This window comes from Podarcis vaucheri, assembly GCF_965113315.1.
Source record: "Podarcis vaucheri genome assembly, chromosome: Z".
NCBI lineage: Eukaryota > Metazoa > Chordata > Lepidosauria > Squamata > Lacertidae > Podarcis > Podarcis vaucheri.
In genome coordinates, this window is record NC_138758.1 from 42,146,813 (window position 1) to 42,159,412 (window position 12,600).

The 12,600-nt window shown below is 45.1% G+C and overlaps 1 protein-coding gene across 3 annotated transcripts in view; it reads left to right on the forward strand.

Moving 5' to 3' along the window:
- PHF19 (PHD finger protein 19) overlaps positions 1 to 12,600 on the forward strand; it is a 35,657-nt gene that overhangs the window by 19,145 nt on the left and 3,912 nt on the right. For all 3 annotated transcript variants that reach the window (XM_082208929.1, XM_082208928.1, XM_082208930.1), the window contains 8 exons: positions 1,191 to 1,286; positions 1,545 to 1,613; positions 3,543 to 3,663; positions 5,869 to 5,936; positions 6,305 to 6,475; positions 9,627 to 9,711; positions 11,557 to 11,642; positions 12,312 to 12,410. In XM_082208929.1, the coding sequence (XP_082065055.1) occupies positions 1,191 to 1,286; positions 1,545 to 1,613; positions 3,543 to 3,663; positions 5,869 to 5,936; positions 6,305 to 6,475; positions 9,627 to 9,711; positions 11,557 to 11,642; positions 12,312 to 12,410 (795 nt within the window). The remainder of the gene's footprint in view (positions 1 to 1,190; positions 1,287 to 1,544; positions 1,614 to 3,542; positions 3,664 to 5,868; positions 5,937 to 6,304; positions 6,476 to 9,626; positions 9,712 to 11,556; positions 11,643 to 12,311; positions 12,411 to 12,600) is intronic.

The following is a 12,600-nucleotide window of genomic DNA, read 5'->3' on the forward strand; positions in this document are numbered from 1 at the left end:
AAACTTTTGCCCAATGTGGGGCTCAAACCCTCAACCATGAGATTAAGGGTCTCATGCTCTATCTATCGAGCTATGCCCACTTCAACCTGCTTTGCAGAAATATAAATCAGTTAAATTGCAGATGAATAGTGGACCAGTTAAATTAAATAAGTTACAGCAGTTAGCAAGTTTCTTGGCTTTTAGATGAAGCATGTGTGTGCCACTGGCTTGGAAGAGGCATCTCTTGCTGATAGATGATGATGATAGATAGATAGATAGATGATAGATAGATAGATAGATAGATAGATAGAGAGATAGATAGATAGATATAGATGATAGATAGATATAGATGATAGATAGATATAGATGATAGATGATAGATAGATAGATAGATAGATAGATAGATAGATAGATATGTAGATAGATAGATGAATGCCTCTTTTAAGATGGTGCCTACTGTCTGCAGTTTTTCTGACTTGCACTAAATTGGGAACACCTCATATAAGAGCCTTACTGGATCAGGCCAATGGCCCATTTAGTCCAGCATCCTGTTCTCACAGTGGCCTTCCAGAAGGTCTAATGGGAAGACTGCAAGGGATGAGCACCATCTTCATTAATTCAGAGTTCAAAGCAGAACTCATGTAGCTGAATGTTGGAAGACTCAGGACAGATAAAAGTTGCACACAGTCAAATTCTGGAACTCACTCCCACAGAGTGCAGTGATGCCCACCAAGTTTGATGGCGTTAAAAGAGGATTAGACAAGTTTACAGAGGAGATGACTATCAATGGCTACTAGCCATGATAGCTATTCTGTGGCCACTGGGAGAAAACAGGATGCTGGTCTAAATGAGCCGTTGTTCCAGGAGGCTTTTCTTATGTTTTTCTGAGTTAATTCAGACTTCCTCAACCTGGTGCTCTTTAGATGTTAGACTACAACTTCCATAATCCTTGCCCATTGGCCATGCTAGCCTGGGCTGCTGGTAACTGGGAGTCCAACAACAACTCGAGGGTCCCAGGTTGTGGAGGACTGATTTAATCTAACTCACCAGTGGGGTATTTTTTTTTCCAGCCCAAAGGCCGCAATTCCTCATCAGCATCCTTCTGGGAGACCCATGCTAGTACTGTAGTGGTGGTTGGCAAACTTGAGTAGGTAATACTCCACAGGTGTTGCAACTCTCTCCTGTTCCAACCAAGTTTCTTTCCCCTCCAGGTGGTACCTGAAGATGCTGCAATGTTACCGCTGCCAACAATGGTTCCATGAAGCCTGCACACAGTGCCTTAGCTGCCCAATGATGTATGGAGACCGGTACGTCTTTCCCTCGTCTTCTTTGGATTGCTGTGTTGGGGCCCCCCTTCTGAGGGAGGCTTGGAGGAGAATGATAAAGGGAGAGGGCCTTTCCGGTGGTGGCTACAATCTGTGCAATGTTCTCCTCAGCCTGGTACTTTCACTGACATCTTTTTTTGGTTTCATACCTGAGCAACACCAGGTGCACCATGCTGCTAATCTGAGTTAGAGAAAGTTCTGCTTGTTCATCTATTTGTTTTTGTTTTTTCTAACTTTCAGGTTTTATGTTTTCTGCTGCGCGGTGTGCAACCAGGGCCCAGAGTACATCAAACGTTTGTCTTTGAGATGGTAAGGCTGAAGCAGAAGCGCACTCTCAGCGTTTATTATTGTGATGTAAATCAGCTGTATATAAGCAGCAATATCCATTTTCTATTTTTTCATAGAATATTTTGTTTGTAGTGAAATAAATACGGTTCCAGCAAAACTTGTAGAGCAATGGACCACACTTGCTTGGTTCTATAAACCCATCCTGAGTGCTCCCCCCACCCTGTATAAATCATTATTCAGAAGTAATACCCCCCCCACTAAGGAAGACAATAACATAATAAAATTCCAAACAGTAATAATCAATTGCACATTCATTCAAAATAAAACAAAATCTATTTAGTTTAATTAATTCAGCAAAACTGATGAACTTCATCCAGTGGTCCTAGCTTTTCAAAGTTTGGTAGTCATTTTCATCTCCAGTGCTCTGCTACTGCTGCCTTGCCTCTTAACACCCTCCTAAGTACTCCCACTGGTCCCCTTGGAGGTGGCTTACTCACTTTTGGGAACCCCTGCTACAGAGTGTGACATGCTCATATCATACATGCGTACATACATACATGTTGTTGTTTTTTGTTTAGTCGTGTCTGACTCTTTCCTGTCTTCCACTGCCTCCCGCAGTTTGGTCAAATTCATGCTGGTAGCTTTGAGAACACTATCCAGCCATCTCGTCCTCTGTCGTCCCCTTCTCCTTGTGCCCTCCATCTTTCCCAACATCAGGGTCTTTTCCAGGGAATCTTCTCTTCTCATGAGGTGGCCATAGTATTGGAGTCTCAGCTTCAGGATCTGTCCTTCCAGTGAGCACTCAGGGCTGATTTCCTTAAGAATGGAGAGGTGTGATTTTCTTACAGTCCATGGGACTCTCAAGAGTCTCATACATTTTATTTATATGCCACCTTTCCACAGTCAAACCATGCTCAATGTGCCTTACAACATGCAAAAAGACATTACTGCAACATAACAATAGTAGTAATAAACAGTAAATAAAACATCAAAAAACATAAACCACAAGATCTTTAAAAAAAAAAAGATACAAAACCCCCCTGTTCACCTGCCCTCCCAGGCCAGGTGGAAAAGACCTGCAAGGCAATAGCATATAAGAAGAAAACTGATCAGGGACACTGTCAGATAACTAGATCACTGGATGCATTGCCAAGGCTTCAGCTGTCTGTGAAATGGCCTCCTCATAAGTAAGCATGAGCAGCCAGAGATCAACATTAACTCCACTTCTATTTACATTGTTGATTTACAGGCACTTATCGAAATGACCATGTTTAGTATGAACTCTAACAATCCTTCTGTGTTGCGTTAGGTGCTTGGAAAGAGCCAAGGTGTCAGAGGTGTCCTTTGGAGTCTTTCTTATGGGAGGCAATCTGTAAACTGGTAGCGGTAAAGAACATGGCATTTATGCAAGGAGCAATACCTCCACTGCATTTAGGGATGAGGGAGAAATTCGATTCAGGTCTTGCTTAAAGGTGAACCTACCTAATCCATGCTTCCCAAAACAAAATGGGAAGTGAAACACTGCCACCTTCAGAATTTGTTCTGCTCTGAAATTTGCAATACAGTTCTCCTGCCAGGTAATGTGTACAAGAATTCATATGCTGGAATAAAAGCGTGGTTAAGAATGCACATGTAAGTGAAAATAGACTCCTGGAGCTACAATCTCTCTGGGAATAGAGGTTGACTGCTAAACCACTCTGGCAGTTGTAGCTCTGTGAGACGAATGGGGGCCGGCTAATAACTCTCAGCGTCCTCAACAAACTCCCAGGATTCTTTGGCAGAAGCCATGACTGTTTAAAGTAGTACCACTGGGCTTTAAATCTATGGTGTTAATGTGGCTATAGTCTAATATCTGCATAGTATTTATGCAAGCAAAATCGGGATGAATGGACTGTGAACAGGTCCTCTGCAGGAAACCTTGGTCATTCTGTTTCCTTTTACCATGCACAGGGTGGATCTCGTGCATCTTGTACTCTACAACCTGGGTGTCCAAAGCAAAAAGAAATACTTTGACTTTGATGAAATCTTGACCTTTGTCAATCAGCGCTGGAACCTTCTGCAGCTTGGGAAGGTAAGTGGCGGGGCTGTCAAACCACTAAAAGCAGGACCATGGAACGGGTAGCTTGCCAGATGTTCCTGGACTACAACTCCAATAACCCCTGAACTTTGGGCATGCTGGCTGAGGTTGATGGGGGTTAGAACCCAGTGACAATGGATGGTCAAAGTTTCCCACTTCTGCATTGAAAGGAGGAGGGTGACAGAGTCATTGAGAACTTTGCTCGGTTCCATTTACAACTTCAAACCTGGAACTTGGGCTCCACCTTGTGGTCATAATCGGAATGTTCACTGGTATAAGTATATATGTTGCCATTTCAATTTAAAATAAACATAGTTTGAATAAAAAATAGTAAATAACAGTAAATGCTAAATTAATATTTTTTGGAAACAAAGAGCTGTGTGCTGTTCAGGTATTCAGAATCTCAGCTTTTTCTTTTTTAAAAAAGTTGCTAGCCCTCAAGGAACCTGCGAATGATGTTTGGCCACGCTTCAAGAAACTGCAGAAGCCACTTGCAATACACCTCCCCCTTTCAGCTTCCATCGGGGGAAGGCTTGCAACTCAGTGCTTGAGCACATGCATTGCATGTGGAGACATTTTCAAGCCCAGTCCCTGACATTTCCAAGTAAGATTGAGGAAGACTTCTGTCTAAAATCCTGGAGGGCTGATGGCACTCAGTATCATACTGAGCTAGATGGGTCAATTGTCTGACTCTTCATAAGGCAGCTTCCCATAGCCATGATGTGGGGCCAGGAGGGGGCTTGTGTAAAGCCTTGCATGCCCCCCTTAGCAATATTAAGCTTTTATTGATTTTTTAAATTTTTAATTAAAATAGTAAGGCTTCAAATGAGCTAATAAAATATCACAACCAGGCTGGCTTATTCTTCAGGCTTCAGTGGGACTTAGGCTGCACCAGCACTTTTTTCCTAGAAAAAAAAGTTTCAGTACTCACCAGCAAGCTGGGGGAGGGGCCGGTGCGTGGGGGAGGGGTGTGGCGTGATGCCAAGGCTGGGCAGTAAGGGCAGATTAGCTGCTTTACTCTCCCTTGCCTACCTGCCCACCTACCAGGGCGCTGCCACCCAAGTGAAGAGACCTCCCCTGTCTGGCTTTGGGTAGGAGGCAGTAGGGTTCCAGGATCTTGTCACAGCATCGTGCCTCCTTCCGTAAGCTGGGCAAATGCTTCCTGGGCTTGGGGAAGGAGTTGCGATGCTCTGACAGGGTCCGAGAGCCCTCCCGCCTCCTTACCCCCCCAAAAAGGTTGTGATAAGTAAAGGTAAACCATTAGGTCCAGTCGTGGCCAACTCTGGGGTTGTGGCACTCATCTCACTTTATTGACCGAGGGAGCCGGTGTACAGCTTCCGGGTCATGTGGCCAGCACGACTAAGCCACCTCTGGTAAAAACAGAGCAGCGCACGGAAACGCCGTTTACCTTCCCGCCGGAGTGGTACCTATTTATCTACTTGCACTTTGAGGTGCTTTCAAACTGCTAGGTTGGCAGGAGCAGGGACCGAGCAACGGGAGCTCACCCAGGTATGTAGGGTTAGGACTGCAGCCTTAGTCACGACCAGCTTTAACTGGGTTGGGGCCTAAAACTCTTGGATTTTCACTTACATCCAGATTTTGTTGGCTGCCAGGTCCCCTCAGCCCCACTGCCCAACATGGCCAATGATCTAGGATGATGGGGACCCACAGAGCCCCTCATCCCTAACACCTTTCCGGTGCTGGCCCTGGTCCTAAGAATTCCCTCCCGCGGAACAGAGAGAGCTGCCTTCTGCTGCTTAAAACAAATGGTCCATCTAGCCCACCACTGTTTACACTGACTGGGAACAATTCTCTGGGGTTTCAGACACGGAGATGGCAGGGATTGAACCTCCAACCTTCTGGATTCAAGGAAGCTGCTCTTCCACCAACATGCATTTGGCCCCTTTAAATGGGCCTTTTTTCTTTGTTCCAGTCTGCTTCTAATTGATGATGCAGGTCCCTGTTTTTAAACTAGCAGCTGCTTTTTTGTTTTATAAATTACTCCAAACTGTCTGAAATGTTTTATGCAGGCTGCTGGTCTGGAACAGCTTGTTTGTACTTTGCTGTTTTAATACTTGTGTTTTTATGTTTTAAATGTTACGATGCAGTTTGAGGAAGGCTGCCTTGAGAGGGCTTCTGACCCTTTAAAGCATCATTTAAAAAGAAATTGAAAATAACTAAGTAAGTTCTTCCTCTCAGCTGAAGAACACTCCCGTGGCAGAGAGAGCCGAACACCTCCTTAACGCACTAAACAGCTACAAAAGCAGGTAAGAGTAATAAAAGGGCTGCTTCTCCGCATCACTTTTATTGTGTTCCCTGTAATCAACATCTTTTGGAAAGTCATTCCTGATGCCAATTTCCATTTGGTTGACCTGGAAGTCAGAGTTTGGAATGGAAAAAAGGTGAGATAGTCATCGCATGGAGGCTGACAAAAGTATCGGAAAACCATTTCCCAAAATGCTGCCGAACCTGAAAGCGAAAAGGTTTAAATTAAAAGCACAGTAGACATTACAAGTGCTAAAAACATTTTGCCAACCCGCAACCGCTTTAAATTTGCATTTTCGGTGGTGGTGGTGGGGATAATCACTACCAATTGAAAAATCAATACCAAACTTTACTGTCTGCTGCCTTTCAGATTTCTGAGTGGGAAGGAAATCAAGAAGAAGAAGTGCATTTTCCGACTGCGGGTCCGAGTCCCACCAAGCCCACCAGACAAACTCTTGCCAGGGAAGGTCCCAGGGCTGGCCGATGCTAAACCTCCTGAGCCGAAGGAAACAGAGAAACCCAACTCCTCCAACCAAAGCAGGTCTGCACTTGAGCAGGGTGATGCTTGTGACCAGAACTGTTTCTCATACATTTTTGTACCTCACCCTTCCTTAAGGGAGCCTTCTGAAAGACATTGAAGTAGGCTAGGCTGAGAGATGACCAGTGGCCCAGGCTCACCCAGTGAGTTTTGCGGCCCAAGGGGGATTTGAATCCACCTTGTCTAAGTCTAGTACTCTTAACCACTACACCATACTTCCAGGCAACAGAATGAGTAAGCCAGCCAGCCATCACTCCCTCCCTCTCCCCTGCCTCCAAAAACCTAGCAGGATGTTTTGTTCTGTGTAAAAATATTTATATGCAGTACTGCTGTTCATTAAAAGCTTACAACAATTGCACAGAAAACCATGCAGTAAAAAACATATACAGTGGTGCCTCGCAAGACGAAAAGAATCCGTTCTGTGATTCTCTTCGTCTAGCGGTTTTTTCGTCTTGCGAAGCAAGCCCATTGACGGATTAGCAGATTAGCGCTATTAGCGACTTTTAGCGGCTTATCTGCTGATCGGATCAGCTGATAAGTGTCTTAGCGGCTTAGAAAAACGGGGGGGGGAGGAAAAAAAACCAGCAGGAACTCGCAAGACATTGTCATCTTGCGAAGCAAGCCCATAGGAAATTCGTTTTGCGCAGCACCTCCAAAACGGAAAACTCTTTCGTCCAGCGAGTTTTCTGTCTTGCGAGGGCACCACTGTAACAGGTTCACTGCTGGCAAGCGGGGCCAGGAAACTTGTGGACCATTTTGTAACTGTGAAGCCAAGCAGCAGATAACTATTTTGCAGGGACCAAGGTATGAGGTGACTAGGACTGGGTAATATCTGGTTTACAGCTAAATATGGCAATATATGACAATGTTGGAAATAAGGTGGGGAAGCAGCAGCAGCAGAGATAGATCACTTAGCCCTACCAGAGGGGGGCTTCTTTAAATGGGTCAGTTGAGGCACAGGAAGCCTTTCTGTGCCTCAGCTGAGTGAGCCCCCCTTGTTGCTCTTGCTCACATGAGCCGGGGGCTGGGCCTTCTTTAAAATGGGAGAGCATAATTAGAGGGGGGGAGAGACAGACAGAGACAATTGCACATCCCGCCCCCTGCGGAAGAGGAGAAGCAAAGGGTATGGACAGGAGGGAAAGAGAGGGAGAGAAGGGGAGAAGGGAAGGAGGAAGGGAGCTCAGGAAAGAAGAGGCTTAAACAACAGAGCAAGGTTTATTTCATTGTTTTTATGAATTCAGAATAACCCCATGGGGGAAAAAGAGGCTTCCAGCATCTGCCAGCCTGCTTGTAAGAAAATCTCATGGCATTGTAGCCAGAGGAAAGTTCCTGGTCTGTGTCTGTGTTGTGGTTTGCTGCCATCTGCTGGATCTAACAGATAAAAGGAAGAGCAACAGACAAAAGCATTCTCTGGCTTTGAGCAGTTTATATTATAGTCAGGGCAAATATTCTGAACCACTGAACCAGTGGATTTCAAACCAGTCTTCACTTATCTATCACCATATTGTCCAGGTCTACTCTAGGATCTACTCCAGGTCTACTCTAGGATTTCCTCATGTTTACTCTAGGATCATGAATGTCAGAGGAAGGCTATAGCTTAGTGGCAGAGCACCTGCTTTGCATGCAGAAAGTCCCAGGTTCAATCCCTGCCATCTCCAGGTTGGGCTGGGAGATATAATAATAATAATAATAATAATAATAATAATAATAATAATAATAATAATAATAAAACAAATAAATTAAATAAATTTTATTTATACACCACCCTCCCCGGCCAGAGGCGGGCTCAGGGCAGCTAACACCAGTAAAATTAATAAAAACATAATAGGAAAAAACCCCCAATTTAAAATACAGTGGTGCCCCGCAAGACGAATGCCTCGCAAGATGGAAAACTCGCTAGACGAAAGAGTTTTCTGTTTTGGAGGTGCTTCGCAAAACGAATTTCCTATGGGCTTGCTTCGCAAGACGACAATGTCTTGCGAGTTCCTGCTGGTTTTTTTCCCTCCCCCCCCCTTTCTAAGCCGCTAAGCCGCTTATCAGCCGATCCGATCAGCAGATAAGCCGCTAAAAGCCGCTAATAGCACTAATCCGCTAATCCGTCAATGGGCTTGCTTCGCAAGACGAAAAAACCGCTAGACGAAGAGAATCACAGAACGGATTCTTTTCGTCTTGCGAGGCACCACTGTACAGGTTAAAATGCAATTTAAAATGCAGCCTCATTTTAAAAGTAACCCATAAATCAAAACCGTAAGGGGAGGGAAACATAAGGGTCAGACTGAGTCCAAACCAAAGGCCTGGTGGAACAGCTCTGTCTTGCAGGCCCTGTGGAAAGATGTCAAGTCCCGCAGGGCCCGAGTCTCTTGTGACAGAGACTCCATGTCTGAAACCTTGGAGAGCCACTGCCAGTCAGTGTCAATCAGAGATCAGCAACTGGTGCTGCTCCCAAGTATTGTTGGACTTCGACTCCCCTCAGCGCTACCCAGCATGACTAATGGACAAGGATGTGGGAGTTGCAGTCCCACAACATCTGGAGAGCCAACCTTGGTGCTTCCTCTGTCACTATGAATAGCTACTATTCCCTGCTTCCAAACTTAGAATCCCTTTATGTGTATTCAGTCATCAGCATTATTACTGCCGTCCTTTTAATCTTACTAATTAGATTTCTTACCTGCCTTTTGCCATAAGGTCCCAGGGTGGGCTACAGCAATTTAAAAAGTACAATAGTATTTTTACTATTGCAAATTACAGTCACAACAGTAGCGTGCACCCTATATATATATATGTTGAAGGCCAGGGTAAAGTGGCGTGTCTTCAGCATATGATGCAAACTATGTAATGAAGGTTCCAGCTGCACCTCTGTGGGGAGGGAATTCTGCAACTTAGGGGCTGTTGCAGAGAAGGCGCTCTCTGAACTTCTGAGGGTGGTGGAAGTACTAAAAGGGTCTTCTGCCTGTTGATCAGAGCAGCTGCAAGGATCTGTAGGGAAGGAGGTTATTTGGATATGCAGAGAAGGAATGGTGCAAATCTTGCCATTTTGCCCAGCTATTATGGAGGTGAAAAATGAGAACGCAACCAGCATGGGAAAGAAAAACCAAAAACTTTACATCAAAAGTATACTAAATCTGTCAATTCTTCCAATATTGTTTTTCCACAGTTCGACACCGCACAATGTGCAGAAGAAGAAGAAGAAGAAGAAGGGGAAAAAGTCAAAGTTCCTCTTGGATGATGCGATTCCCAGTGTTAGTTTCTTTATTTTTATTTTTTGAAGAAAAGAAACTGGTTCTTTGTAGATTTCCTGATTTACTCAAACCAGAGTGGTTGAATAATGGTTTTCTTCTTAGCAGCAGCTGATGTTCTTGGGCTGTTCACGGTGCCAGTTAGATATGCCCTTTTCCAAAGCACATCGCTGCATTTCCACCCCAGCCTTGCCCTGCTTCCATGGTCAGTCAGCATCCTATGACCATTGAGGATGCTCAGTCCTCATTATACTTCAGCATTCCGCGTAAAAACAAGTGGAACCTGCAGTAAAATGTTGCAGTGCTTGCAGTGTGGAGTGCTTCTGTTCAGTGTTCCAGTTACTCCGTTCAATCTCTTTTCTTATTTGGTGTTCCATTCCCCTTGCCTTCCAGCGCTCAGGCATCATTCCATGCCTACTCAGCATGCTTTCTCACTGAGCTGTTTATGGGTTCCTCTTAAGATTCCCTCTTACCCAATATTTTTCATACTTCTTCAAATATTTCAGGTTCCCCTGAGCTTGCTTGTATCCCCCTCTTGTGCTGTTTTGGTCATGTAAAGATCAGTGCTCAGAGAATGAGCTTGCTATTATTACGGGACAGCGCCACCACTTTGCCTGGCACAATGCAGAATGGTGACAATTCAGCCCCCTGCCTCGAGGAGCTTACACTCTAAAATTTGACACTGGAGATGACAGAGGGAAGGGGCAGAAACAGGAGGCAAGCAAGGGTGAACGGGAAGAACATGTGTTTGGTTTGATTGCATGTACAGTAGTGCCTCGCAAGACGAAAAGAATCCGTTCTGTGATTCTCTTCGTCTAGCGGTTTTTTTGTCTTGCGAAGCAAGCCCATTGACGGATTAGCGGATTAGCGCTATTAGCGGCTTTTAGCGGCTTATCTGCTGATCGGATCGGCTGATAAGCGGCTTAGCGGCTTAGAAAAACGGGCGGGGGAGGAAAAAAAACCAGCAGGAACTCGCAATACATTGTCGTCTTGCGAAGCAAGCCCATAGGAAATTCGTTTTGCGCAGCACCTCCAAAACGGAAAACTCTTTCGTCTAGCGAGTTTTCCGTCTTGCGAGACATTCGTCTTGCGGGGCACCACTGTATGTGAGATGTGTTTCAGAATGGGATGGGGGCTTGTATGCTTGCACCAATGACTTCACAAGGGTGGGGGGGCTGGGGAACAATTTTAGGGGAGGCAGAGGCTTCAGAGCAGCAGTTGGCTTGCTTCTGTTTCAGGCTATTTAAACCTGCTGTTAAGGCACAAAGGGTGGAGGAATCTAGCTGAGAGAGAGAAAGAGAGAGCGCTGACCTTTGGCCATGCTATACTTCTTGAGCACTGGTCAGGAACCTTTGGCTTGTGGGCCTGATCAGGCCCACCAGCCCTCTCCCCCACCCCCATTTGACCCAGCAGGCCATTCCAGCTTAGCTCTGTGCACCTGATACTGCATGGAGTGTCAGGTGTGGCTGGGTCAAAAGGGGGTGGGTTGCAAGCACCCACAAAGTTCCATGCATGGTGCTTTGCATGCTTTGCAACCAATCACATGGTTAGTGTTTGAAAAGCTCTGGAAGGGCTGACTGTCAGCTGTTTGGTGGCAACTGAAGAACACCATGCCTTTGATCACGTACACACACACAAAGGCACACCTGATGTCACTATGACATCTGGATTGGCAAGTGGGCAGCCCCATCCATCTGTTAAAATTAGCCCACGAGGAGTGAGAGATATAAGAGTCCTGTCTGCCATTGAAATCAGACTCCCCACCTCTCTGCTTGATAATATGTGTATATATTTGTAATGGAGGTTTCTGTTTTGTCATTGTTCTGTTCTTCACATCCCGACTCTCAGACTGATTTTGCCTCTGCTTGGAGCACAAACCATCACCTGGCGAGCATCTTTGACTTCAATGTGGATGAAATGCAGAGCTCGAAAAGGTAACAGTTGTCTGCTACAGGACCAGGCGAGGCTTGGAGCAAGGCTAATGGAAGGCGGGGGGAGGCATAGCCCAGGGGAAGACCACATGCTTAGCTTTTATTTACTTTTTAAACTTATATCCTAGCCTTCCTCCCAAAGGAGCCTAGGGCAGAAAATAGATCCATAATTTAAAAGCAATTCCCAGCCCCCCAAAAAGTTAAAACGTGCATAAAATAATTGCAGTTTAAAATACCCCAGAAGCGTTTATGATTAAAAACGTTGTTCCTGGGTACCCAAGAAGAGTATGATTGATGCCTGTGTATGCCACCAAATGCCCAGATAAGCATGAATGTTTTCAGATTCCTCCTGGAAGTTGATAATGATGGAAACAGGTGCATATCTTGCAGGAAGGCTTTCCACAAATGTGTGTGGAGTGGGGAGAGGTCCATTCCAAGGTGAAAACTTGGCAAAGCAAGGTTTGCAGACACTTGTTCAGAAGCACTCTTTTATATGATGATGACATACGCTGTGTGACAGAGCCTGTGCTTAAGCTGTTGCTCAGTGCAGTTTGTTTGTTTTTTCCTTTTTTAAAAATTTTATTTGTTTTGCTACATCAAACATTAAAACAAACGAAAAAAACAGTGCAGTTTGACTGTTTCCCTGCTCACGCTTTCATGCTTTTTCCCCAGTGGAAGCTCGAGCCATAATTTCTTTTCTGATGTGGATACGGCGACGGATGCTGCCAGTACTTCAGGTTCAGCCGCAACCAGCCTGTCCTATGAAACAAGGTGGGAGGCCAGGGGCTATCTTCTGTTTTCGTTTTTGCGTTCAGTGTGGGCTGTCTGCTATTTACTTTAAAGATGGCGCTTGACACCTGCTGTTTTTATAAGCACGTCTATCTGCCTATGAAAATGCAACATGTATATGTACTTACTTAAGAGTTACGCACTTACTTAAGTGGGACTCATAATTTGGAAT